General features: G+C 34.6%; 2 protein-coding genes across 2 annotated transcripts; one reads left to right on the forward strand and one right to left on the reverse strand.

The window, feature by feature from the left end:
• Nucleotides 1–36: 36 nt before the first annotated feature.
• On the reverse strand, nt 37–5,573 carry LOC117330584 (growth hormone secretagogue receptor type 1-like). Its single transcript, XM_033888996.1, has 2 exons — nt 5,496–5,573; nt 37–2,275 (listed from the first exon to the last, which is right to left on the reverse strand). The coding sequence occupies exon 2, from the start codon at nt 2,255–2,257 to the stop codon at nt 932–934; it is 1,326 nt and encodes a 441-aa protein (XP_033744887.1). The 5' UTR covers nt 2,258–2,275; nt 5,496–5,573; the 3' UTR covers nt 37–931.
• A 9,259-nt stretch (nt 5,574–14,832) lies between these two features.
• On the forward strand, nt 14,833–23,873 carry LOC117330585 (hemicentin-1-like). Its single transcript, XM_033888997.1, has 9 exons — nt 14,833–14,917; nt 16,211–16,318; nt 17,226–17,275; nt 18,163–18,345; nt 19,467–19,652; nt 19,967–20,152; nt 22,108–22,290; nt 22,792–22,974; nt 23,271–23,873. Exons 1-9 carry the CDS (start codon nt 14,847–14,849, stop codon nt 23,486–23,488), a joined length of 1,368 nt encoding a protein of 455 aa, XP_033744888.1. The 5' UTR covers nt 14,833–14,846; the 3' UTR covers nt 23,489–23,873.
• Nucleotides 23,874–25,677: the final 1,804 nt, after the last annotated feature.

Raw genomic sequence — 25,677 nt, forward strand, 5'->3', positions numbered from 1 at the left:
CTTGTCCCTATATTTGATCGAATTCAACTGAGACGTGATATCATTATTGAAACACTGAAAAATCGCTTTCTCTGACACTTTCAGAAAACAACACTTAATCATCCATATATAAAAGCAGAAATAGAGTAAGTTCTCCTAAAGTATAATACTCATTACAATTTTCGGTGAAGTCAGTTTCAAAATCTTTAATAAAGAGCAAAAATAGCGATGAATATTCGCCTTGTAATAATCCTAAATTAAAAAAACAAAACAAAAACAAAACAGAGCACACACCTTTAACAGTAACATTAGGATTTGTGCTCATGATAGAGATTTAATGATTTTAAAAATTTTACCATGAAATCCGTTTTTCAGAAGTTTACACCAAAGTCTCACTCTATCAATGAAATGAAAAGCCTTTCGGAAATCTACAGAACAACAATACGTTTTTTCTTTGATGTAAGGGTTTTAGTAATTATGGAATTAATTGCTAAAATAATATAAACTGTACTGAGGTCAGGTGGAAATTCAAAGACTCCATTACTCAGGATATTATTATTTCCCCAGACTTTTAATAGGCGACTGTTTAGGATCGAAGTAAACAGTTTACAAACACACCTCATGAGACTAATTCCTCTAAAATTACATTGCCTTTGTCATGCCCAGGAAAAATAATAGCAGATGATCAGCTTTCCGGAAAGTATCAAGATTCAAAAATATAATTAAAAACAATTTAGTCAGTACAGGAATCAGGAGGTTTTTGCATTCAGTTTAATAATCATTTAAAATTCCATCAAGCCCGCGGGACATACCTCTATTCAATCTTCCAATCGAGTTTCTCATATACAATATCATCATATAAAACTTGCTTGATTCTCGTAGGAATAAGTTAAATACATACAATTAATAGATAAATACACCTCACCCAACCCCAAAAGTGGAATCTGTCAAATTACAAACGATTGTTCTCTATAATTTGTGTAGGATCTTTTCCTGTTTCGACTCGGACGTCATTCGCTAGGTGTTCATCGACACCGTTTGCTCCTCCATTCTTGACATCATTGACGACATCAGCTTCTATATCAATTCCATTCCCATTATTAGTTTCCTTCTTCGGCGGATCTTGAGATTTGGCGTTTTTGGACGAGTTGGTTTTTTGATGTTTGGACGAGTTGGTATGTTGATTGGTCGTGGCGCTATGTGTAATGGATCGACAGCGGATTTTACATTGGCCGATTTTAAGGAGATCATAGATACCATCTCGGAACTGGGTGGATGTCATGATATAGAGGAAAAAGTTGATGGAGTAATTCAGCTGTTCCAACAATTGAGAGACTTCCTTAAAGACGAGGAACCCCTTGGCGTTATTTCCGAAAGCGTTGATTTTGAAAAAGAAAGCAAAGAGATGCAACATGGTGACGGGCAGGACAAGAACGATGTAAGCGGTGACGATTCCTAACAACATGGCCGTAATTTTTACACCTTCGGTATCGGATTTGGCTCGTGACGTCATTTGCTTCCTCTTGTTCCGGTACACTGCCAGTTTGTACAGAATTAGGGTTGTTAGGACGGCCATGATGCACATTGGAGCGATGGAGTAAAGGGCACAGCCCATGTAGATCATGTTGGCATATTTGGCGGACAAATATGGATCTGATCGGTCATACGCATCCGGGTAACACATGCCTTTGACAATAAGAGAACTGAATGACCATACGCTATTGAAAGTTATCATTACCAAATAGACGATAGCGAGTGCTATAATGGTTTTCAATTTTGTATTTATTCTTTTCGCCTTCAAAGGGAACCACACGGCTATGAAACGCTCAACGCAAAGAAAAACAACAATCCATGATGACGTCATCTTTCCGGTCCTAAAAAAGACGAAGAAAATCTTGCATCCAATATCGGAGAGCGCCCGCAAATCTGTTCCGAGCATCTTTATTACAAACTTCTTGTTGAATGGCTGGGTGAGGAGAAGGAGCGTGTCCGAAAAAGCGAGGCAAATCAGAAGAAGACGGGAGTTCAGTTTAGAGAATGATTTGCTGTTCATGATGATAATGGTCATAGTGTTTCCAGCAAGTCCGAGAAACAAGAAGGTAGGGAAATAGAAGTAGTCAAAGTAAGCCAAACCGTTCAGCACTTTCTGCAGATGATCTATTTCTTGAACATCCGGAATTTCCCCAGAACTGTTGCCTTCATTAATGACACTGCTTCCGGTGACGCCACTTCCGGTGATGTTAGACATCGACTCATTGTTGAAAATGTCGATAGACATATTTATCTTCTGTCTGATCTGAAACAAAAGAGAGAATTTATAAAAGATGGTTTTCATCATTTTTTCATTGTGTATTTGGTGCTGATACTAACAACTGATTTCAAAATCTGATTCCGAGGCATTTTACTGAATATCACATGGGCCGTTTTCGTTTTGCGGTTCAAACAGTTTGATCGCTTTGATCCCGGAGTTTGTGTAAGATTTACTTTCTGTTAATGATTGATAAATAATTCCAAGTCCTGTGTTATTATCTGAAAATCTGAAGATTTATGCGCGATATGCTACATTTTAATCGGAAAATGGAGAAGCCTACTGTCAATGTTTGTAGACGGAGGTGAGAGTTGTTTAATTTACAGACGACAATGCTTGGAATACAGGCGAATAAAACCCCATACATAACAAATGGAAAAAGTAGAAATATCAACGTTATTTATTTAAAAACGATTATGAACAAGTTGTATCGCCCGTGTGGAGACGTGCCTGGGAGCTTTCTGTGGTAGGAAACCTGAGCATTGGAGAAAACCCACGTGGTTGGACAGGTGACCCCCTCGACTGAATTTTCTGAAGATCTTGTGCAATATCAACAGCAGGCCCCTTCCATATACTCGTACCTTTCCATGTCCGATCGGGGAGGCTAATGTTAGCGACATTCAACTAAGATTTCAAACCGATATTTCCGACTGTCCGCTTTAATATACCGATATCGGACTATTATCGGACTAATAGTTGATTGAAATAATATCTTATTCAATTCCCGTTTTTGCAAAACATAAATGCGAATATTTGGGTAGCTTATTCAAAACAGAAATCGATAAATGGTCCTACATTAACGGTAAGAGTAATTCAGCTAACATCTGGACCCAGTTGTTCAAAAGGTGATCAGGCTAATCACAGTTGAACAACAATTTAAAAATCCTGATAAATCATTTGTGGTAAAACTAACTTGACAAAATTTATGAAACTATAACACTCGTCATTCTCTTCCTACCTGTCTATTTTAAGGAATACACACACTCCGATTGTTTTGGAGTAAAGGAGAAATGAGCTTTTAAACTAATCAAACCAATCACATTTTGAACAACTTGACCAAGACATTCATGCGTGAAAATAACTTGTTGGATTTCGATATAAGCTGATCATTAACAGTTGGATGATTCCCAGTAGATCCGAAGGTCGCATGCTTTGAAGCAAGTGATCATTTTGTTGCCTGATCGAAACTGAAATGTCGGCATTGTTGGGATGCTGTACTAAACTTTTAAGAAAGAAGAAAGGTCGTTTTTCGATGATAATTTGAGCTAAAAATACTGGTCAAACATCACCTGACCAATCGTGATACCTAGAGTACCAAAATAGATCGCCTAGGTCCATTGGTGCCCTGGGCGTTGTGAACAGATAACGAAAACATATCAGTAGTCAATTTTGAAGATATCGTATGAAATAAAAGTATAATAAATAAATAAAGTTTTTTTTATCCAAGTGAAAATTTTCTATCTCAAGATTTCTATCTTTATTCTAAACACGTTATAAACTTTGTGTACTTTTACTGTTATGAATTTCTTTCAGATACTAAGTAAGACCATGAAATGTTAAATGGTAGTAAGAAACATTATATATAAGAATGAGACGTCTTGGTGATTCGAACTCCGAACATTCCGACTCCTAAGCGTTACTTTTTTCTCTTTTTTTTTTCTTCTTTAAGAGCTGTGGCTCTACCAAATGAGCTAATCAGACATGTTTTAAAATGAAGTTTATTTTATCATTTATAAATCAAAATATTTCATATATTTTTCGATACCAGTGTATCGGAGAACCAATTTTTAGGAATATAAATTTAGCTGGCTGTTGCTACATAGTTTAAAATAAGACTTTGTAAAAGGTGGTCCTCCGAGGCGCTCAATGTAAAAAAATATGTGAATTTGGAAAAAAACCCTCTAAAGTTGCTATTAGCCCGAATATGCAACTTTACGGTCATAAATAATGGAATATCCATTGTAATTTACAAATACATTTTTTTTTCTTATAAGAATATTTATATATAAGTATATCTAAGGTTTTGTATTCGAGAAATCAATTGATGCCATTCTCTTTTTTTTCTTCCTTTTTTTTTTGTAAACAGTCACCTTCAGGTCGAAACGTGCCAATATGCACCATACCTCTTTATCAGAAACTGGGACGTATGTGATTATAAGCGGGAGTTAATTAAGATATCTTACATATCTTTGATATGACGCGAACGCTAGGATGCCGTGCATATGTTCCTGATTAAAAATGACGGATGTATGTCGTACGGTCTTCTGAAATGATAACCGGAAGTTAAGATGTACAGAATATAACGAATATAAGCGGGAGTTGGAATGTATGGAAAAACTGTGATTATAAGCAGAAGTTGGGATGTCTCGGAGTCTTCACGTCTTAGATTATGTGTTTCTTTAAAAAAAATTTTTGCCAGGTGCGAATTTGAATTTATCCGATATAATTCTGTTATGGATCTTCTACTGAATAAAAAATTATCGTTTCTTTTCCAGAACGAGATTTATTTATTCTCGTTTAGGCGACATATATAGGAGTTTTCGTTAAATGCAACTGGTATGCGTTCATAATATCACTGCTGCTTATCGCTACATGTACTACACCATTATGGTTGTTTGTACAAATATAACAGTTTATTGAAAGAATCAAAAGAATTATTTGCAGACATCAATACACCGGAAATTGTTACTTTTGGTAAAGGGTCTACTATAAAGGCCGTCGCCCAGGTCTCTACGGCTGGTGCTGTTACTGCGAAATTGAGACAATAGAATAATGGCGAGACGTCCGATTCAAATTATGACGAAAATACCCTGATTGTTTACGATAGGAATTTTTGCATGACGCAACTTTAACTAGAGAAAAATACGACATACAAAAATATCTGCCCGCCTTTCAATAAAACAATTTGTTTTACATTGATTATTTACAGGAAAACTTCAATCAAACCAGACAAAGAAATAGAAAGAAATACATATCTCTTTTTTTTGTTTTGAACATAATCATATAATAGAATTGAAGTGCGTGTTTTAAAAAAAGCACCGCATTCCATAAAAATGTCAAATTCATTTCAATTAAATGATATTTCTATTAGATAAACAAAATAAAGAAATACCTTACCTTTTGGAATAGGTAGATAGATAGATAGATAGATAAACAAATAAATGAATAAATAAAAGAAAAAAAGAAAATATATAACTAAAACACTTACCGCAATGTTTCTCAAGGTTGTCGGAAACTATCTTGGAAATCTTTGCACATCACTGTGTGAGCGTGTGGCAATGTTCAGATGCCGATGGGATAGAAAGTGTGTATATAACGCGGGAACAATGCAACGAACCAGCAACCAATCAGAGCAAAGGGAAATGCTGGCGACAATATCTGGAATTGGTAAATAGCGAAGGCTGCAAATGTCTAAAATTGGTAGGTGTGGATTAATATTATCACAGAGACAACATATGATGTGTTGTAAACAAACATAGTTTGATTCTAGACTAGTTATACCTGAGTCAAACATGTTTAATATTTAAGTAAAATTCAGCTTTAATGGATGTCCTTATATACCCAGGTGGGCTCGATGGTAGACAATTTCACGTAAATGTACTTGTACAGGCATTGATATTAAAAAAATTATTTATTTCAAGCAAGTTTCGAACTTCTTGCATGTGGATTGTGAAGAATGTCAATGCCAGTGCTAGGGCTGTGTGAAATGTTTTTACATCAAAATGTATCTGTACAAATTCTAGATGGTATCTGGATGTCTGTGTTTTTGTGGTCAGTCTCAAAATTTAAACATGAACAACAAAGAGATATGGGAACATTTAATGAAAAAACCCTCAAGTACTTTCCAGGTTTAATGATCTTCAACTTTTGAAATCAAAGGTAGTCTTTTTGTGGAAAAATCAACCTTGTACTGCTTAAAGGGGTATTCCTTCGTTTGAATAAAGTTTAGATCGTCAAAATTAAACTTACTGGAAAATATGTATTTTTTCCAAGTAGTAAAAGTTATAATCTTTACATTAATACGACAGTTTTACTCTCAAGATAAATCAAAGTGCTTCGAGTATTAATATCTGAAAATTCTTAATTCGGCCCGAAATATCACTAATTACCGCAAAGACACACGCCTTTTCCTTGTACATTTTGGCGTTAATTTCATTACTTGTTGGCACAAACACTCATATAATCGTCGTTCGTAGATTTCATCAATAGAAATGTGCATGTTTCTAATGTTCGAACGAAGAAATGCCCCTTTAAGAAATAGTACGAGTGAACTTACATTTATCATAAATCTAAAATGGCCCTCATAGGAGGCATTAATGATTGAAACACATTTTGTAAAAGATAATAAACCAAATGATTACACGTGCACCTGTAATGCCAATTCATGAAATCCTCTCCATAAACAGCACTTAAGAATACATTTTACAAAAAGATCACGTGATAACCAATATATTGCAATAACAAACGTAACAATTTAGAATACAGGAAGTAAAAATGAAAAGCAGGTACGAGACAGGAGGGTGGTGGGGGATGGGAGATGAGACGGAGGTATCGTTGATATTGCGAAATCCTCAAATTTAGTTTAAATCATTCATCAACCACGCGTAACGTTGCTGAAAGTCATGTCTTTATATGACTTTCCGTGCAGGAGAAATAACCATAGATATATATTTTTTAAATATAGCCGCCATGATCGTCATCTTGTATGCTTCATGTGCACGATTCTAATACAAATATTCTTAAGGACCAACTTGACACTTTACAATTTCACGAGTGGATGTCTTGGACCAGCTGATGATCTTTGCCCCATTCAGGAGGAATAGATTTTTGTAAAGTGAAAGTACGGTTAAAATATCAGAAAAATTGAGTATCTACCAAGTGTGTACAAATTACGATACCTTTTGCACTTTCGAGGTTATAATTACCATTTCTAATTACTCATGTTGAAAATGAATAAATAAATACAATACAATTAAATAAATAAATAAAATCTGGATTATAGTAAAATTGGAAATTTACGGCTTTGACATTTACTTTGTATTGTCTGACGATGTTAAGGATCACATTGATTGAGGAATGGTTATAAAATAAAAATAAATAAATATATATATATATATAATATCGCGACCTAAAATCGATCTTTTTATTTACACATACATATATATAAATATATTTTTTCGTTCGTGTCAAAATTTGAAATATGTCAATAGCGAGGATATAGAAACCCCCAAAACAAATTAATGTTTTATTCGTCTTAGTCCTCCGAAAAATTTAGATCGCGAGCAATGTAACCGTTTCTCTCTCCTCTGAAATCTATATTGATCCGAACCAAAGAGTGACCTGTTTTTATGACATATTTCATTGTCTAAAGGGTACAAAAGACGAGACACGCTTAGTCTCGTTCAGAAAATAAAATAAACACATTGTAAATAGACTCATATTCAAAACCGTTCGCTGGACAAAATGAAAATAAAAAAGTATATGAAATTTTAATATAAACCGTAATTCATCACAAATTGAACTACAGGAATTTTGGTTCATCAACAGGACCCCATGAAGATGAAATGATGTCATAGAATCAGTAATAATTCACATAACATTCACACGCAAAGAAAAATATTTACATATCCAAAATAAATCGTTGGACTTCACTTTAGAGTGCTGTTAAAGTCCTTTTTCCACATACAAGTTCAATGAAGAATAGGGAACATATAAAAAATATCGCAATTTTAAGATACAATACAATTTTACAAAACATACTTATATCCTATTTACAGAAGAAAGTATCTTTATAGGAACCTGTATCTTCCAACAAATCTACTGATATGCATGTTATTGTAGAATTGTCATCAGCTGTGAATATCCTCATCGTTTGCTGTCATTGATTTGTTGCTACAACAAGACTCGGACCGATATCAGGGAATCAAATGACTATGTCCACGGCGTATTTAACACTCGTCGCCTGTGTGTTAATAAGATACACATGCCATGCTATTGTCCGGCGTTGTCCGAGCCAAACACTTATATACATACGAAGTTACGATTAATAGCTGTGATGGTGTACGATTCTCATAACTTATTGATTACCGATATTGGAATAAACACCTGTATAGCACTTACAGCGCAATATCCTCCGTGATTACAAAATACTTATTATCGCGATAGTGACACCTTTTGTGTGACTGTCTAGATATCTACTGTGTTTACTTACAGTTTGACGATGTTCAATTGTGCCCTAACTGACATGTAGCTTATCGAAAACGCCAGCATTATTATTATTTCTTTATTTCCTCCAAATTGAAGAGTTACAAAAAGAAATATACATTGTTGTCAAAAATAAACACATCAATTATTTACAGAGATGACCGGGTAAATTAATACATAATGAAATAGTTAAATAACTACATAATGAAAGGTCACGAAAGTAGCAAATGATACAAAATCATTACAATGCATGTGAAGCCTGAGGTTTCCAGCGTTTGGGAGAGCCCTACCAGCAAAGTCATCTCAGGCTTTCACACGCATTAACACACACGAAGGAGTGATATAATAATAATAATAAATAATTAATTGATAAATCAATTAAACAGTTATTAATTCGGCACTACTCATATAAAAAAAACAACATTGTATGCCATACGTGTATTACACTATTAATGCTGATATAACAGCAACATTTTATCAACAAAAATAGCACTATGCAGTACAAATATCACATGATCAGATGGACTTAATCTGTAGGGAAGACTGCCACCAAGTAGTACATGAATTAAGTTATATTCCGATAAGGAATGTAAGAAGCGCTAAATTCTATATCAAAAACAGCACTAATAAGACACCAGAGATCGTCTCTAAGACTTTCAGTTTTTGTACAATGGAGTACTATATGAGATCTACGGTCATCATGTAAAATACCACAGAAATGGCACAATTCTATAAGGTTTGTTGATCTTAAATCCGTACATAGTCGAACTATATTACTTAACTTGCTGAGATGTTCAGGGAATTTTAGTGCAATCCAATATCATCAACGTGTCCACTTCAGAAATATAACTTATAATTTTCAACAATGTGGTGTTTTCTACGAATCCATTGGTCTTAGTTGTCTTATTAATATACAAATGTAAAAAAAAAAAAAGTATATATTTATGAAGTAGACAGTGATACCTAGATTTTCTTCTGGTTCCAACAAAAGAGCAGACGTCTGTCTGTCAAAATGTCTGATGCCTGGTGCTGAGACAAGAGGAAACTCGGACTAGTACATTTGTGCAATTCATGAATAAGGATGATAATATCTTATAGGAGCAGCGAAGAACACTTGAGGCAGCGAATTACAATTATGTATTATTTAATTATTTATTAGGATTCTTTGTTATGAGGTCCTTTACAATATTGAATAAGCAGCCTTGGAATGTAATATGGCATGATTAGTATTAAACAATTGATTTATCTATAACAGAAACATCAGCGAGATACATCGCCACCGGATATTGCTACCATCTTGAGATTGACGAGTAGTGGAGCCTCTTTGGGGTCTCTTTCAAGAGTACGAGGAGACATTTCCAGAGGACATCGTGTTGGTTAACATCACGATGTTTCACCGTTCTCATTTACTAAAATGTAAATTTTATCTTTCCCTCTTCAACTTATATTAATCAAGCGTCTTGTGATGGGAGGAAACAGGGAATTGACAAAGTTATTGTAAAGTAAGAAATAAGTATTTGGATAAATTACACAGTTTAATGGCCTCCTCCCGTAGGGGATGTAGCTCGTTCTCACCACCATCAAATCACGTTAGGACGAGATGCCTGTCTCAGAAAAGTTTTCTATGGCCGAGAAGTACTCAGGTCGAAAGCTCTCCAACATCCCAAACATTAAGTTTGATCTTATTTGTGCCGTTTGCATGACGTCTCCCGTTTAGTGATGACATCGGTGACTAAAAATGACGGCGGCTCATTTCGCACGTACGTGTCCGTCTGTTTAAAGCCTCTCTATGTTTTCGTATCATACAAATTTTGACAAAATTTCAAAAAATGTGTTGAATGATAGAACATAAACCTTAATGATGATATCATGCGAGATCCAAAGCCGTAGTTCTTTATAATTGCAATTAAAACCGGGAAACTATCCAATAATTACGAGGAATCTCCCATGCTGTGCTCCACAATCTGCATGTAAAAGAGCCGTGGAAAATATGCACGCATGTGCAAACTGGTTTTGTTTTAAAGAATGGCAACTAGAACCACGTATCTGAAGCCTAAAGTTGATCAGACGTTCTGGGCCCAGTTGTTCAAAAGGTAATTAGGCTAATCACATTTTCAACAATTTTTCAAATCCTTACATAAACATTTCTGGTAGAACTTACTTGACAAAACTTTATGAAATTCTGTAATTCTTAGTTCTCTTCCAACTGGCATAATTTCAAGAGGACATACTCACAGGTTTTTCAGCAAATGAGAAATAAAATTTTACTAATCAAGTGATTAAGCTAATCACCTTTTGAACAACTGGACCCTGGTTGCTGCCGCGAAAGCAAAGGAAAGGATTCGGTAAAATCACAACATCATCTACTACTTACAAGGTCAACACAACTCTGTTAGACATAAAAATAAGATAGGTTAAACGGGAAAGCCACCATGAATTGGCAGTGAAATTTCTCGGCATTGAATGAACAAATATTTTGTGTTAATCATCTCAGGATGTAGCTCGGCGCCCTCATGGTTAATTAACGTTCTATATTAAGATGTTTATTACATACTTTACTTATGAACAGTGTTGACGTAACTGAGCAGATTTGAAGGGAATTAAACGAAGATAAACCCACTATGGATTATGAAGTTTAGCTTGGTTAAGATGCATATCTATAAACAAAAACAAAGAAAAGCTAAGTTTTTTTTTTATAAAAGATTTATTGAGACCTTGAACATACATAATATATGTAGATGTAAAACACTGCAGTTGTTGAGTTTTCATGATAAGGACTGTCTGTAGAGTAGGTAGTGTATAACTACTGTACAGCTAGGTTTTAAAAAAGGGTAAATGAATGAAAGCTCTCCTGTCCGAGGGCATACTTGTGATGATATTGTATCCAGGGTTTCAACCATGGAAGATATATATTTGTTAATTTCCTGGGACAATAGCATTTCTGCGACTGCTGTATTACTGTACTGTGTAATAGCATTTCTGTAAACATTGAACAATGTAGTTGGTAGTTGTTTTACTAGAAATGTAAAACGCTTGAATATGTATGACCACATACTGTCGGATAGCACATTGTATGTCCCTCACCTCCATATAAAATACAATAAATACAGAGAGCTTTTTTGGTTTTACATAATTACCGGTACCGATTTTCTGATTGTTAAAAGATCAATTATGTATTTATTGACATGTGAACAGTTAAAACTATAATGATTCATTTTCCAGAGAGAGAGAGAAAAAAAAAAAAAAAGTAACGAAGCAACGAAATAAAGATAAGTCACGGCTTATGATGTAAAATATTCATACCAATTACAGTCAAATTTAAATGATTCTATATCGATAACTACAAGCGAATAATTGGGTCACACGATTAAATCAGTTCCATATCTGATGTCACCAATAACTTCATAATAGGAAGGAGAGACGAGTATGTTTTCTGTCAAATTATTTGCATTAAATTCAGGTTCCGTTGTATGTTTGTGCGATCTCATTTTCCCAATTCCTCGTGTCAATAGTGTGTTGTCAGATTGGTCTTTGGGTGGCCCATCAAATTTATTTATAGGGTAACTTTACCAGATTCTTTTTTCACCTATACATTGTACAAAATAGATTTTCGGTATATTCATGTTGGACAAAAATTATGGGGTTAAAGACAGTAATGTACATTCCCAGCTATTTTAACATTTTTCTGTCATTTCTTATTCCTTGTTTACAACACTTTTGGACCCTGGCATCACTGATGACTCGTAGCCGGATGGCACAGTGGTAGCAAACTTGTCTTTGCTTTTTATCTAAGACCGTTTGAGCGCTTCTATCCGGGCCAACAAGAGTGATAAAAATAAGTTTTTATAACGTTGATAAAGTTTCTTTGAGAACGAGAAAACATCTGTATGATTCAGTTTTATATTCACCACTGACAAGACCTAGAAGGACAAAACAGTTGAATGATGTCCCTATCATCACTGACGAGTCCTAGAAGGACAAAACAGTTGAATGATGTCCCTATCATCACTGACGAGTCCTAGAAGGACAAAACAGTTGAATGATGTTCCTATCATCACTGACAAGTCCTAGAAGGACAAAACAGTTGAATGATGTCCCTATCATCACTGACGAGTCCTAGAAGGACAAAACAGTTGAATGATGTCCCTATCATCACTGATGCGTCCTAGAAGGTCAAAACAGTTAAATGATGTCCCTATCATCACTGACGAGACCTAGAAGGACAAAACAGTTGAATGATGTCCCTATAATTACTGACGCGTCTTAGAAGGTCAAAACAGTTGAATGATGTCCCTATCATTACTGACAAGAACTAGAAGGACAAAAGATCTGTATGATGTCAGTATCATCATTGACGAGACGTAGAAGGAAATAGCAGCTAGATTTATACAGTTTTATATCAATTATATATATTCTGAGAATACGTTTCTATTGAGCTCGTTTCTCTTAGAAATTAATACACAGCTGTATCAAATCCATGTGATCCGTTTATGTCATTTATATAACAAGCTAACAATTGTTTTACCTAAACTCATTGGGATATATCTATCAATATATACCTGTTTCGTTTAATATTAATTCTAATATATTAAAAGTCTTACCCAAGCGGATATACGATATATCTTAACTGTCATCGCGAATTCATGATGATGATAATAATAATAATACGAGGAAAGTATGTTTGTCACAAATATGACGATATAATACCACATATATATGATCATTATGCCCGTCTGCAGGGTCGTATTGGCGAGAAACAAAACGAATTTTGATTGTATTATTATTAAGATACAATTGTAGCCTTTTCATAAGGTTGATACATAGTTTTATTAACCTGAAAAAATATTAACCTCGTACTATAATGGCATTATTAAAAAATATCAATAATCAAAAATTAATAATCAGTGTAAGAGACTACAACATGAAATATCTGCAAACACTTAATTAAACCTTTTATACACTATACAGTAGAGTAGTGATGCAGTTGTCTTCTACTGAACAAACCTTTATGCAGTGTATACTAAAAACTTTTTCCAAATGTATGTGTTTCACTATTCTGTACAAAATTACATATTATATTATAATGTTGTATGTTTTGTTGACCACTTGTCGCACATAATAGTGTGCCTGAGTGCTAATAAAAATCTTGAAATCCTATAAATTAAAAATACATTTAATAATTGATTCAGAAATAAGATAATAACTATCAATGTTTTGGAGACATTGCCTGTCTCTGTTGTAATTGCGTACAAGATATTTGGCATCGTTGGACAATGGTCATGAAAAATAATTCAAAAACTGTTTCGGAAGGCAGACTCTCCTGTTGCCTACTTTTTGTAGAACAAAGAAATGTGTTATCTCGTAAAACAATAGGAAACGAATTATAGTAAATTTCTTTAATTATTAACCTGTGCTCATTTTCCTGATTTACACTAGGGAACAGAGATATATAGCTTTAACCTGTGGACTGTAAAAAGTTTGGAAACAGATATCTCCTTTTTTTTAAAATATAAATCAACAGAAAATATATTTATGTATTACATTTACATCAGTTATTAATGAAATCAATGAAATATACAAACAACAGTATATATCAATTGTACATTGATGGTGGCCTTCTTGGATTTCGGACCGAATCATAAGCTTCTTCCATTATTTTCTCGCAGGAGAGGTCAATATTGTTTTCACGGGACCTTAAGTTAATCAATCAGAGTTGTGTGTAATATAATTTTTAAGCGGTTTTGTATCTGAATATCAAGTTCCTTCTTTCAGAGATCAACAAATATTTAGGCTTGCTTTGATGAGCATTTTATATCATAACAGTGCTAAAAAATTAAAACTAACGATTTTAAGTGCAGTGTTTTTCAATTATAGCAAAACATCACCAAGGACCTTCCTCAGATTGACTGGACATGGCACAATGACAAATAATGTTGTACAAACTCGGTGTTATTGCATTCCCGGGTAATATTGCGTTTGCGCGAATTCATGTATTTTTTATAGTTTGAATAACAATCCCAGCCAATTTTCACCTCATGAATGAACGAAATAAAATACGTAACTAAAGTGTTTTGTTGCTGAGCCATTGAGTTGCGTATAGACATTTAATATTTACCTGAACGCAAGAAGTAAATATGTGTGCTATCTTTAAACTAAACATCATTTGATAAGTTGGAGTCAACATTTGTTTTGACTGACATGCTATTGACATAAAAGTATATAACATGAGATATAATTAAACTTCATTGACTTTGTACCATGTTTCTTCTCCTGCCAAGATACCAATTAAACAGCAGTGCCTATAAATACGAAGGCAACAGCTACAGTTTAACAGTCCCAGATCTACAATTCCGTCATGGCACTTCATCCTCTAATTGCTGTTCTACTTTTCAGTGTTATCGGCTCTTTGTTCAGCGAAACATCAGCGTAAGTACTTCATTAACATCATGTTAACTTTGTTTGGTTTACTTATTTTTAAGTAAAATATCTTTTCAAATGTCTTACCCGTAACTGAAAGTATTCTTCATCCTTAGCATGAACATTCTTTTTCTAGAAAGACATTTGTTTTGAATGACTTACAGTTCAGATAAAACTGGCGAAATATTGGAATTTGCAGGAATCTGTCAACGGAATTTAGTTTTGATTCCATAAATACAATTTTTGGAATGCTATGATATCTATCATTATCATCTTACCTTAAGTAAGTGGGTATACCGTATTCTTGGTTGTGAGTGCGCGTGCGTCTGTGTTTCCGCCCACGTGATATCATTGTGTACACGATAGCTCTATGCACCCTTACACATAATTAGTCATATTTACAACATAACATCACAACATTATACATCAACTATTTCAATTGCAATGATTAATACTAACAAAGGTACAAACTGTAATGTAGGTAAGGGTCCAAAGGGCCTGTTAAGATTCGATCAGATTGTCGGACTGTTGTATATTACATCCGCTTGCGGTGCTTTGGTGAGAAATGCATATTAGGTGTAAGTATTTACTGTAATTGATATGAGTATTCACGTGCTTTTTCTTCCGTGTTTTCCAGTTGTTGAGCTAGTTTCGTGATAGAAAGTTTTATAGGTGTTCTCAACAAACTACAGAAAAGCATTATGGTCATGTATGATAAAAAAGATTCATTTTTTCGTGTTTGTAGCTCGAAATCTCGAGTCATCATAACTTCGAGCTCATAACACGAACATGATTCATCGATAAATAAATGAAACATATTTTTTTCGATTTTAAATCCTTTTTAATTCCTCCTTTTACTTTGCATTTTACATAACATTTCACATTCATATGCAACATGGTATTCCTACATTACACGTGTATATGTCATACACGAGTGAAGCAATAATGGACGGCTTGATCAAGTAATATATCACTTCGATCCTGTGTTGTATATATATACATTTGTATGTAAAACATCTGTATCATACTGTACAGTATATTTGCTGAAATGTTTTATGTATGTCTAAAGGAAAGTGTGAATGTCATTAAAGATTTGTAGGCATTTGATAAGTTGCCATACCTATTCATTTTCAAAGGGAGTACTGTTACATATTATTTCTTCAACAGGTCTGAGTTTCGATATAAAGCTGTAATAATTTAACGTTGGTTTCACTCTAACGAGAAACTATATATGGAGATAATCATTTGTAATTTGGCACAATTTTCAAGCTTTATTCTACGTTGTTCTTTTTTGCCTTTTAGCGCGACATGCCGAAAAACGTCGACATGCAAGAAGACACTCTACCGTACCAAGACATACTACTACACGTGTGGGTCGTGGTGGAGTAGAAGGACATGTCGTGGTACGAGGTGAGTATACACATCACTTTCTTGACCGGCCATGTCAATTTACATTATTTCCAAAGATCCGTAAACCTGTCACTTTAATTTGTTCCTAGTAATCCGTATACTTTTGTATATATGTCACTTTACCTTATTCCCGATGATCCTCATAATGCTACCTTACCATTCTCTGACAGATTCATATATATATATTTCTCTATCTTGTTCCCATTGATCCATATATATGTCACCTTACCTTACCCTGACATGTTCAGACATGTCTCTCTACCTTATTCCTACTGATCGGTTTTGGGGCCGAGTGGTTAAGGTGTACCGACACTTTATCACTAGCCCTCCACCACTGGGTTGCGAGTTCGGAACCTGCGTGGGACAGTTGCCAGGTACTGACCGTAGGTCGGTGGTTTTTCTCCGGGTACTCCGGCTTTCCTCCACCTCCAAAACCTGGCACGTCCTTGAATGACCCTGGCTGTTAATAGGACGTTAAACAAAAACAAACCAAACTGATCGGTTTACATGTTAACTTACCTTGCTCTGACCTATACGTATATGCCACTTTACATTTCCCCTACTTATCCGTATTCATGTTAATTTACCTCACCTTGACGGGTCCAAACATGTCTTTTTATCTTATTCCTGATAATCCGTATACATGTTAGCTTACCTTGCTCTGACAGGTCCGTATATGTCACTTTAACTAGTTCCCACTTATCAGTATACATGTCATATAACCTTACCCTGAGTGGTTCTTACATATTACTTTACCTTGCTCGGACGGATTCGTTTATATGTCACTTTACCTTACCCTGAGTGGCCCGTACATGACACTTTACCTTGTTCCTACTTATCCGTACAAATGTTACTTTACCTTTCTCTGGCAGATTCGTTTATATGTCACTTTACCTTGTTCTTACAGACAAGAATCCTACCAAGTTTCAGAGCCTTGTTATAAGTATGAAGTATGTGGTAAGTTAAATAAAAGCTTTTACTCTATTTAGCACGATATGACGAATTATCTTTAACTTGATTATTATCATAAATAATGTAACCTACATTTTCTGCCAATATTATCTTGAGAAAAATGAATAATAATTAGATGATAAATTAAGTATTTATACGTTATCCTAATTTATATCTAAATGACCTATATGTTACTATACAGCAACTAATCTGACAAAATTAGATGACATGATCACACGTGAACATTGTACAAGGCTTACTTGCAGGTTACACGTATACGAAATTTAAATTTCAATCCCAGTCGCTTGGCAGTTTCCAGTCGACATGCTTGTTTACAGCAAGGATAGCCAGTATTACAAGTCTTCTATATCATGTCCAAATCGCACTTTAAGCAAAGGGCTTACTACTCTTTTATTTTTTTTTTCAATTTACTTTTATAAATTCTTATAAGAGATTTCTTTAAAAGTGAAAACGCTGTTTTTGAGAAAAAATGAAAATGATGTCGAAATGAAGTAAAATATTTGGTTTAATCATAGAGTTGAGTATTGTTCAAAAGACATACATGCTATTAGCACATATCAATACAGATTGAGAGTTATACAGCATAGCAAAAATAGATCAAACTGTATCATATAATTATGTCTGTCTTTATTCGTAAATGATGCTAAGCGCCAAGGACATGAATACAAGATAGTTGACAACAATTGATAAATCTCTTCCGAAAGTGTCAGGATTTTAGTTTGTAAAGTTTACCGACAAAGATTGATCACACTTGCATAACACAGATTTTACGACACAGATTCAATGCATATTGTGAACCTCTTAGTTTCTTAAATTAGAGAATAGAAAACTATCAGAATTTCCATCATGTAACATCGATGCTTTATTTACAGAACACTGCCAATGGTCGGATTGGACCAGTACATATGGCAGTTGTTCCGTTAAGTGTGGTGGAGGCTTTCAGACGGTGACTCAAAAGAGGAGTGTGAAGAAAGCGGCATACAATGGCGGTAATGCTTGTACCGGAGGAAGTTCGCAGAAATTTACACAGTCATGTAACACAAATCCATGTCCAGGTAAGGAACAATCAATAATTGGAACTATTTAAAGTTGAATAAAAGTTTTGAAATTGGTTGTAAATTGCCGTTACCTCAGAGCCGTTATCCATTCCGCAGAGTCTGGTTGTTATTTTCGATGGTTGAAATGTTCTCGATTTCAATAAAGATATACAGTATCTACTATGGAAGCATGAAACGGACCGTAAATTAAATTTCAAGGTATTATCTATTTTCAGTATGTCGTTCGGAAATTAGAAATTGGTTGATATGTATTTTGGTAAAGGTAACAATTTTACTATATATAAGATTTTCACAACCTTATTGACGCAGATCTGTTAACTCCCTTCAAGGACCTTCTATAGATTTCAGTGTTAATGTTTTGGAGTATATCATTAATATACTTAATTCGATTTGGCCGTTATGATTGATTAAGTTTATGGTCTTATATAGCATTTAATAAAAAAAAAAGTTGGGTCCATTAGGTCATACTTTTTCCAGGGTAGCTATTTTGAAATTGTGTGAATTCGGCAGCAAGAAATCTGAAAGTTCACCTTTTAATTATCATGACCTGGACTTTTGAACAAAAACTCAATTTGACATACCAAATGTATACCAATATGACTAATAAATAGTTACCGAACAGACTACATATCTATTTTGGAGCTTCCTAATATACAGGCCAATCAGTGACTGCCAAACATTTTATCCATGGCTCAACCTCGTTTATACTGGGACAAGTTTCAAAAGTCTATTGCTATTTCCCTACCGGTGAAACCAGGGAGACTAGGTTTCCTCCCCGTCCGTCCGTTAGTCCGTCCACTCAGTTTTCCGCACTTTTCTCAGCAATGCTTCAATGTATGTTGGTGAATGTTGGTATGTAACTTCAGTATGATGACCTACATATCAACTTTGAGTTTTAGGATTTTTTGGTCAGGGTCACTGTAACTATTTTTAGCGGGGCCGATAGGGGACATGCATTGTTTAAACAATATTTTCAGAATGCTTTTTTCAATAGGTTAGTTGTTCCCTCCACTCACAAGATGGGTAAAAAAACCCAAACAGGTAAAGAGGTCTCCATTATTTTACTCCGTTATCATTTTATTATTTATTCATTTGTATTGAATAATGTTTCATTACAGTTGACTGCAAATGGAGTGAATGGGGTACAGCTACCTACAACGACTGCCCGGTCACATGTGGCGGAGGAATTCAGATGGGGTATCAGCTTAGGAGTATTGCGATACAAGAAAAGTATGGTGGCGAACGATGTACAGGTGGTGAACGCAAGGATGTCAGTCGAAGTTGTAATCCACACCCTTGTCCAAGTAAGACACTTTCGGGGAATCAATTATGGTTTGCATGATGGCAGCAATCGTAAATTCCTAAGTGTGCTTTATACAACTCCTCGGCTGTGAAACGAGGTATGAAATGTAAAGAATTCAAATTTCCATCCCTGGCTCAGGCTTGTATACACAGGAGCAAGATTCAGAAGTGTATTTTTCTATTGATTAGGTGTTCCCTTCATTCATAAGCTTGGAAAAATAAACTAAGACATGTAGAGAGCTCTACAGTTTTTAACTTTGCCATCATTTTATTTTTTATTTATTTATTTTTTGTATTGAATAATGTTTCATTACAGTTGACTGCAAATGGAGTGAATGGGGTACAGCTACCTACAACGACTGCCCGGTCACATGTGGCGGAGGAATTCAGATGGGGTATCAGCTTAGGAGTGTTGAGATACAAGCAATGTATGGTGGCGAACCTTGTATAGGGGGTGAACGCAAGGATGTCAGCCGAAGTTGTAATCCACACCCTTGTCCAAGTAAGACACTTTCGGGGAATCAATTATGGTTTGCCTGATAGAAGCAATCGAAACTAGGTGTGCTTTATGCAAATACCTGGGCTGTGAAAAGGAGTATGGAATGTAAAGAATTCAAACATTTCATTCGGTAACTACTCTTTACCACATTTCCGACTTCATTTGACCAATATTTCGTTTTCCTTGCTACTATTCGACTTTTGAACAAACTAGATTTAGAAACTAGGCAAAGTAACTCATACTCAGTATTTAAAAAGTCTATCACTAATATATCAAAAGTACCTTATTATTATTCTGGAAATAGAAAGTCTAATATATATTGCATGCAAGATTAAGAAATAGTTGTAGTATTTTAAATAGTGACCTCTTGCGATCTCAACTGATTGATTATAGTCACTGTCAATGTGGTCATCCTATTGAGGATACATATCATTTCTTCTTCGTCTGTAATAATTATGTTGAACAGAGAATCGAATTGTACCGGAATCTGAACAATTTCATACCGCTAGATCTGCAGCTATTACTGTATGGAAGCAGTGATTTATCTGTAGAAGATAATGTTACGATATGCCAAAACACCCAGAAATACATTCTTGATTCGTATATATTTTAATTCCCCTTATCTCTCTATATATATTTGTGTACATTTATGTGTGTTTATCATATCTATTCCGATGCCGATGACAAAAGAAAAACGAATTTCCAGGAGGCATAGAAAGCGAACGGAGAAAGCAAACCATGGCACAGGATGTGATGAACTTTAGAATCAGCAGAGTGTTTTGAAAAGTGAATAGTGTGAACTTCTGCTATCGGCATCGGAATACTTTATTTGAATAGACAATATGTAAATATATGTCATCTTGTAAAAATGAATGTATTATGAAAAAACTTATAGGGAAAGGGCTTAATATAAGTTTGATAACTTGTGCCCAATTCCCTTGTATATAAAAAAAGATACAATAAAAGATGTTTTAATCAAATTCGGTAAAAAACCAGGTACTCCAAACCGGCGCGGAGGAAAATCAATTGTTATTGTCTGTAAATCATATTTACTATAATGAAAGAAAAAAATATTTTGAATTCAATATGTCGATAAAGAAAATCTGCAAGTACTATTACTACAGAAAAAAGTAATTTTTGGGCATTGTTTCCACAACGGAATGGTTAGGGTATACATATGTATCTTAAATTGACAGTACTCTTTACGATCGTCTATAGTACTCGTATTTGTCATTCAACAAAGTTTTCATGCTTTGCCGTTCTTAAAAATATAGACACAAAAAAATTAAAAAAAAAAAAAAAAAAAAAATGCTCGTTTCGAAAATTATTACCGAAATACGTTAGAAGTAAGGTATTAAACAGCTGTGACCTGATCCTAATGAACAATGGTTTTGGCGTTTTGTAAAGAGACCGTTAGGTTTTGGGAACCCAGTCGATAGCTGCTTAATAAACATTCGTTAACACGACTATATACAGTTGGTGGCCAAAGGTAAGTCCGCCATATTCAATTCTACAATAGAATATTTGTATTTTCTACAGCTATCACAAGGAGACAAACACAAACATACCACCACCTCCTATAACACACATACACTACACGCATACATCTTGTACATAGGTGAGGTCGTCCTTACACGACCATTGTTGATAGGAAGTTAAACAACAAAACCAAATCAAACAACAAAACAGAATTGTGCGTGGCATCGTGTTGCTTCATACGCTTACCGTTCCTTTCATTCCATGTCATGGATAACTTTATTTCTCTATAAAATGGCAATGGCAAAAAAATAATACCGATAGGAATTTGGTACCAATATCTTTTTAGATGTATTGTTGAAATAAGGCTAAATTTTTAATGCACCAAGACAATTGATAACACGCGAATATTGTGTATATATACACACAAATGTCTTAACGTGTTTGCCCGTTTGTTGCAGTACTCTAATGTATTATTACAGTTGATGGTGCTTGGTCGGAGTACTCGGACTTTACAACCTGGACTGAATGTTCAGGAGAGTGTGACCAGAGTAGACAAAGGGACCGATCCTGTACTAACCCCAGACCTCAGTACGGAGGAGCAGACTGTGATGGCGAAGCTGTGGATGTACAAGTCAGGGACTGCTACGAAGGACAATGTCTTGGTCTGTATTCTCAATGCTAACTTACTTATAAACATAGCGTTTTAAAAGTACAGTAAATATATAAGAGAGAGAGAGAGAGGAGTCTCTTTTGTATAAGAGAAATCTACATCGATTATATATTTTTGAAGAATGCATTTATTCACCAGGAAATAGTTGCATCAAAGACTGAAATTTGGGTAATTAAAGTGATCATATTTTGAATATATATATATATATATATATTTAAGCATTGAACGGCTTTCAGTTGGCATTCATATTGACTATGAATGCCAATCGAAAGCCGTTCAATGCTTATATTTATCATCTGCGATTTTTTATTTGTCGTGCGATTTTTTTTTGAAATTTTCAAATTCAAATTTCAGTTTGCAGTTCATAAGCTGGTGAACTCGCAACTGAATTGGTAAGGTTATATAGTGGCAGTGCCATACAATGGTAAATATATATATATATATGAACTACATCAAATCTACTTCATTACAAATAATAAATCTCTCCCTGTAGTCGAATCATGCAAGAGCCGGAAGAAGTCCTATGACCTTCACGCCACGTTGCCTCGCAACTGTAAGCAGTATGTTTCCTGTAGCCACACCAATACTGTAATGGATTGTGGCAAAGGTACACATTGGAATCAAGAGAAACTCACGTGCGACCACGAGGATGTGGCGGGATGCAAAGATGATGATGGTCAGTGCCTGTTGTTTTTATATGAATTGTTAAATATATACAATAAGGAATCTTTTCTGTATAGCATCATGGCGTTAGGTCTACAGGTAATTTACTGTGTATCCCAGGAAATTGGTTGTGAAAATAATGTAGAGGATCTTTCTTTATCAAACCTGATTTGAATTAAACATTTTAATGGCATATCTCGGTTGTCTTTGGGCTAACTTTGTTCTGAAAAGTATCCGTGAAACATATTTATTGCTTGAAAAATAATCTTTCCATATTATTTATTTTGTTACTTTTTAATTCTAAAACAGAACCGGATGATGAGTCGGAGACCTGCGTTGATGGAGAGTTCTTCACAGAAAACAACGACCTTACTGTTTTCTTCCGGTGTGAACATGGAAGAAATCGAATCCAATGTATTGTCCACCGGGTCTCGTCTTCAATTCCGAAATCAACACATGTGACTGGCCTTAAAATGGCAAACCACGTGATGTTATGGATTCACAAATTTCGGCTTTATTCCCTTTGACCGATCTTCTTCCCCCTTTTTGCTTTTTAAATTCATGTTCTTTCCTGATAATAAGATCTGGTTTGCATAAATGCTTGAAAGTTGAAAGTTAACATCCCGTTAAGGAACCAGGAAAATTAAACGCATTGATCAAGTTTGTACCTGACGATGGCTATTTTATATCTAATATTTGGTAAAGTTACTGATGTCAAGTTTTGTTGAATTAGAAACAACACGTGGAGTAGGAAGTTTAAGTTAAAAAAAACTTGATGTTTGACACGGCGCTAACGATGCTTTGAACATTATCCATAGACATTGGTTATGCCAGAAAATGTTGGTCTCTTTTCGTGTTTTATCGGAATGTTATAACATGTTCTACATTTCTGCCTTCCTTCAATAAATTTCTGATATTTAAGTTGGTATTTTGTCTCATTAACCAAGCGAAAGGAATTAAACACGTACTCGGCTACCTGATGGAAGCAGATGTCCAGCTAATGTCGTCTTTGACTTAAACAGCTGTACTTGGCCTAAATGACAATCAATGATCCTGCGATATGAAGGATTAATAAAAACATTCGTTGGCTTGATGAAACTCTATCATATCTTGAACTTTTTGCACTTTTAAAAAAGATGAAGTTCCAACTAGAAATGATAACAACGACTGGTTTGAATATCGAAACTATCGTACATACCGCTTTATACACTGATAACATCAATACGTCCGATTTGGTAATTCTACAACATTTGTAAATCAGACATGAAGGATATTTAACAAACATATCGATGACTACGATGCTAGCATTCATTAACCAAACACGGTGGAAAGTTCACAAACATATAGATGACTATGATGTATATTTCAAAAACATATTGATGACTTCGATGTTTACAATTATAAATTAGCTATGATGGATATTTTACAAATATATCGAGGACTATGATGCTAACATTTATAAATCAGACTTTATGAGTATTTCACAAACATATCGAGGAATTTGATGGATATTTCACAAACATATCGATGACCATGATGTATATTTCACAAACAAATTGATGACGTTGATGTTTACGATTATAAATGAGTCATGATGGATATTTTACAAACATATCGAGGACTATGATGCTAACATTTATAAATTACACAGGATGGATATTTCAAGAACATATCGAGGACTTTGATTGATATTTCACAAACATATTGATGATTTTGATGTTAACAATTATAAATTAGTCATGATGGATATTTCACGAACATATCGATGACTTTGATGGATATATCACAAACAGATTGATGACTATAATGCTAATATTTATAAATCAGATATGATGGATATTTCACAAACATATCGAGGATTTTCATGGATATCCCACAAGCATATTTCTGACTAAGATGCTTACATTTATAAATAAGACTGCAACATTTGTCAGGATATATTCAATAGGTAAACAGCTGTTGTCTTGAAAAACTCGCAATTACTTGACCCTTGACCTTAGGTCAAGGTCACAATGATCATTTGACGGTACACTGCACTTTGTCAGTGGGTGATTTAGGTAAACAGTACATTTCATTAAGATGTCCTTTAAGATTAAAAAGTTATCGTCCGGACAAAAATTATTGAGCACTTATTTGAGTGACCTACAGTTTCATCAACTTATTTTCAAGAGCTTTTGGCATAGAGAGGAAATTATTAAAAAAATGCACTTATTTGACGTTGAGGTCAAGGTCACAGTGACGTAACTGCAGTGCACTGATACTGGATTTAGGTGATGTAAGTATGCTGTTGGTTTCCTCAAATGTCTAGTTTAGAAGTTATGGTCTAGACAAGAAATAATTTTGAAATTCGCACTTATTTTACCTTTGACCTGACGTCAGTGCACTGCATATCGACTTTAGGTGATGCAAGTATCGTCCAATTTTCATAAAAAAATATCTGAAACGGTCAGAATTGATGGCTCTGACAAGAATTGATTATTATTAGAAGAAGAACCGGTGCCATATCATATCTGTATTCTCATCAACAAAGAAGACATCATACAAGTTTCCATGGATATCTTTTTGCCCATAATATATTAGTTGTTTCCCCTTGGCATAATTCTTTATCTATAACTTAATAGTAACAAGAAATGTCTTTAAACAAGTTAAACGGCATAGTTTTAATGCTGGTGGTTATAATATAAAACTGCCGGTGAAATAAATTAACGAACTAATT

This window comes from Pecten maximus, chromosome 7 (genome assembly GCF_902652985.1).
Source record: "Pecten maximus chromosome 7, xPecMax1.1, whole genome shotgun sequence".
In the NCBI taxonomy this organism is placed as follows: Eukaryota; Metazoa; Mollusca; class Bivalvia; order Pectinida; family Pectinidae; genus Pecten; species Pecten maximus.